Source organism: Martes martes, assembly GCF_963455335.1.
Source record: "Martes martes genome assembly, chromosome: 10".
NCBI classification, from domain to species: domain Eukaryota; kingdom Metazoa; phylum Chordata; class Mammalia; order Carnivora; family Mustelidae; genus Martes; species Martes martes.
In genome coordinates, this window is record NC_137898.1 from 57,329,262 (window position 1) to 57,333,055 (window position 3,794).

At 44.4% G+C, this 3,794-nt stretch overlaps 1 protein-coding gene across 1 annotated transcript; it reads right to left on the reverse strand.

Annotated features, from left to right (window-relative positions):
• Nucleotides 1-2,525: 2,525 nt before the first annotated feature.
• LOC308350894 (olfactory receptor 51G2-like) lies at nt 2,526-3,563 on the reverse strand (the record flags this gene model as incomplete). The annotated part of the gene is made up of 1 exon (XM_080816353.1): nt 2,526-3,563. One exon carries the CDS (start codon nt 3,561-3,563, stop codon nt 2,526-2,528), a length of 1,038 nt encoding a protein of 345 aa, XP_080672479.1.
• Nucleotides 3,564-3,794: the final 231 nt, after the last annotated feature.

Sequence of the window (3,794 nt, forward strand, 5' to 3'; positions counted from 1 at the left end):
AGTTATCACATCTGTGGAGCAGAGGAATGCGTTATTGGACCATGCTGGGATGTCTATACCCTGACAGTAAAGTAGTAGAGACACAGACTCTCCCCCCCACCCTGATCTCTTCCAGTTTTTGATGTCAGTAGAGCCACGGAATCTAAGAGTAGCTGTGCACGGTGACAGCAATTAAAATGAGAGAATGTTGAACCATCTTTGTAACCCAGGGATGAAAAAAATAAAAATAAAAAAAAAATAAAATGAGAGAAGTCTCCAAGTTCAATGCTGCTGTTTAGAAAAGGTAGAAATGACAAAGCCAAAGGATCCCTACAATCCTAGATTGGGTGTTTAATATCCAAGCTTAATTTTGCCAACCCTCTCAATAGAACTTCTCTAGCCTTGGGGCCTGTATACACTTCTTGTTTTGTTTTTACAGCCCAGGGCTGCTTGTGGTCCTGACCACCATCACGACAGCTGCGAGTTTCTAACAGAAATAGGTGGGACCTTCCTCAGCAAGATGGACTTGCTGTATCTCTGACCAGAACCTTCCTGTTTTGGGGTGGTAGATGAAGTGGGCAGAGGGGCCTAGATAACATGGGCTTGTCCTATACAGGCTTGTCCAGTCCAGGATTTGTGGCTCTGATGAGGAACCTTGTCCTATAACACAAGCTATCTTTTCAAATGACCTCCTCCTCAGTAGCCTGTCAAACTAGACTTATTGAAGCCTTTAGCTGGCTACTACTGGATATAATATTCTGAAATGGTAACTCTAAACTAATGATTTATTATCCTTGCTTCTTGACCTCTGTGGGCAGGATCTGTGACCTTCAGACACACAGGTTGGCAGTGGCCTTCTCCTAGTTATTGATAAGCATGGGGATCTGAGTTTCTTAGAATCCTACAGTGGATACAGTGGCCAATATGAATACATCTAATGGGGAAACAGCCTTTCCAGCTAGAACTGCATGTATAGGGCTCACAGCGACCTATCCTGCCTCCTGCCTCTGAGTTCCTATTCTCTCATCTCAGTTCATGAAAATGATACATAGAAATGACTATAGGCAGTAAATTATCAATTATCTAGATAGCTATAGATAAAAGCAAGAAGTTCCAAATAGCTTTATTGTGGCTTTTTCTATTAAATTTGAGTAGTGGTTTTCTAACAGGAATATCCCTATTTCAGTTCCCCATCAAGTGTTTGGTTATTTTAGGGCTGAGCAGGCCAAGGGCAATGCTAGTTCTAGTGTGGAGTACCCTTCAGTTTTTGGGTAAAATTCCTTCTGGAAATTTGCAAACAGCTTTGGGGAAATCTCCACAAAAAAAAAAAATTTAAGCTCCTCTCTGAGCATCCTTGGAAACAGGCTTCCTAATCATGTGATATCATCACATCCTGACGTCCTGATCATGTGATATCTGACACCCCATCCTTACCTCATTCCACTGCAATTTACTAAATACTCATTATCCCCACAGGCCTCAGACATTCAGATCTCTTAGTCCTTTCCCTTCCTGAGGACCAGCCATAAAGACTTTTTTTTGTCCCTTTGTCTTCCCTACTCATTTATTCAACAATATATATTGAGCACCTATTATATGGTAGGCACTGTTCTTGGAGCTGGGGACATATCAGTGAACAAAACAGTCCCCAAATTTCTGGACTCATGGAGCTTATATCCTAGCAAATCATCTGCATTGGAAGTGAGTGGGCTGTCCACCTGTACCATTGATGCTCCAGCATGATCCAGAAGTTCTACTTAGAACCTTTCTGGGTTTTTCCAGTACCAAACTTCAAGCTCAAAACAGAGACATGCCTGAAGAGAATCAAGAGAAAACTATCACTCTTAGGCTGCAAATAAGTGCTAGATAAATTCAACATGTGCAGTGTCACCCTGTGTGTTTCCCACCATCCACACCCCCCCTTGTCTGTTTCTTTTTTTTTTTTTTTTTTTTGCCTTTCCTGCTTGCAGTGTTTTTTTTTTGTTTGTTTTGTTTTTTAATTTTTTATTTATTTTCAGCGTAACAGTATTCATTGTTTTTTCACCACGCCCAGTGCTCCATGCAATCTGTGCCCTCCCTAATACCCACCACCTGGTTCCCCCACCCTCCCACCCCGCCCCTTCAAAACCCTCAGGTTGTTTCTTGATATGTGAGTTGGTTAATATCGAATTTGGGAGAAAGCCAGTGTTAAGGTAAATATAGTTTACTTCTACCTAACCTTATATATAACAGGAATATAGTTCTTCCTTAAGCTTGGAAATGAAATGGGGGAGGGGAATCCAGTGGGGAAAAGGAGAGAGGTGCCTGCACAAATGGGTATGCATACACATCTTCTCAGGTGCTGTGGTTAGGTCCCCTAGGAAAGGAGATGTCACAGTATGAGTCTGAAATAGTTTAGCTCTAATCAGAACAATGAGAGGACTAACAAGGTAATATTTAAATATACTTTTCAGTGGTCTCAGTCCCCCAAAATTATAATTATATAAGCTGATTGTGTCCCCACAAAGGGCTCAACCATGGAAGCTGAATCATTCAAACCTCAAAAATTAACTCTCCACCACTAATTCTCCCCCACCCCAAGACCCAGGTTTCCCCACAGAGGTCTTGTGTTTCTGGGTCCTTCTGCTCTTCTGGGAGATATCAACCCTTTTCTGCTGGAAGCGCTTTAGGAGGCCCTGACGTATCTGCTTAGACTTGATGCAGTAAACAATGGGGTTCATGAAGGGTGGGACCAAGAAGTGCAGGTTGGCCATGAGTACTGCCAGAGCAGGATAGCTGTGCTTCTCTACTCGGTGCAGCACAGATAACCCCAGTTTGGGCAAATAAAAGATGAGAACAATGCAGAGGTGTGAGACACATGTGTTGAGTGCCTTGAGCCTTTCCCCAGGTGATGCAATGCCCAGCACTGTTCGTAGGATCAGGGCATATGAGAGCATGATGAGGAAGGAGTCAAGGCCCAGTGACAAGAGGATGGAGACCAGGCCAACCAAGCTGTTGATCTGGGTGTCTGAGCAGGCCAATCCCACAAGGTCACAGTGTAGGCAGTAACAATGAGAGAGTACACTGATCTGGGGAAAAAGCAGATGCCGCAGGAGGATGGGTCCTGGGAGGTTGAGCAGGACAGCCCTCACCAGGATGGCAGCTCCCACTCTGGCTATGGCTGAGTGGGTCAGAATTGTGGCATAATGCAGAGGTTCCCGGATGGCAACAAAACGATCAAAGGCCATGGCCAGGAGCACACCAGATTCCACATAGGTGAAGGCATGGATGAAGAACATTTGTGCTGCACAGAGATCAAAGGGCAGCTCACGAGCACCCAGCCAGAAGAGCCACATCATGGTGGGGAAGGTAGAGGCACAAAGTCCCAGATCAGAGGCTGCCAACATGGATAGGAAGATGTACATGGGTTCATGTAAGGATGGATCTGTGCGGATCAGGAGAAGGATGAAACTGTTACCCAGGATGGAGACCACGCAGATGAGGTTGATGGGGATGGAAACCCAATGATGAGAGGCTTCCAGGCCTGGAAAGCCAGTGAGGAGGAATGTAGAATGACCAGAAGTGCTGGTGTTGCAGGAGAACATAGTGTTTCCAGGAGGGAGCTGTCCATCCTACAAGTAAGAGACATTCACTCATTTGATCATCACTTATATAAAGTCCCTAATAAGTGTGGGATGGAAAGGAAAAGTTGCTCCATAACCCTTTCTTAGGCCATGAAAGAAACCTCGTTCCCCTTAGAAGCCCATTCCTCTCCATCTCCTGGCTATTTTAGCCTTCTCTTTGGATATAGTGACAATGAATACATTGTAAGAGTT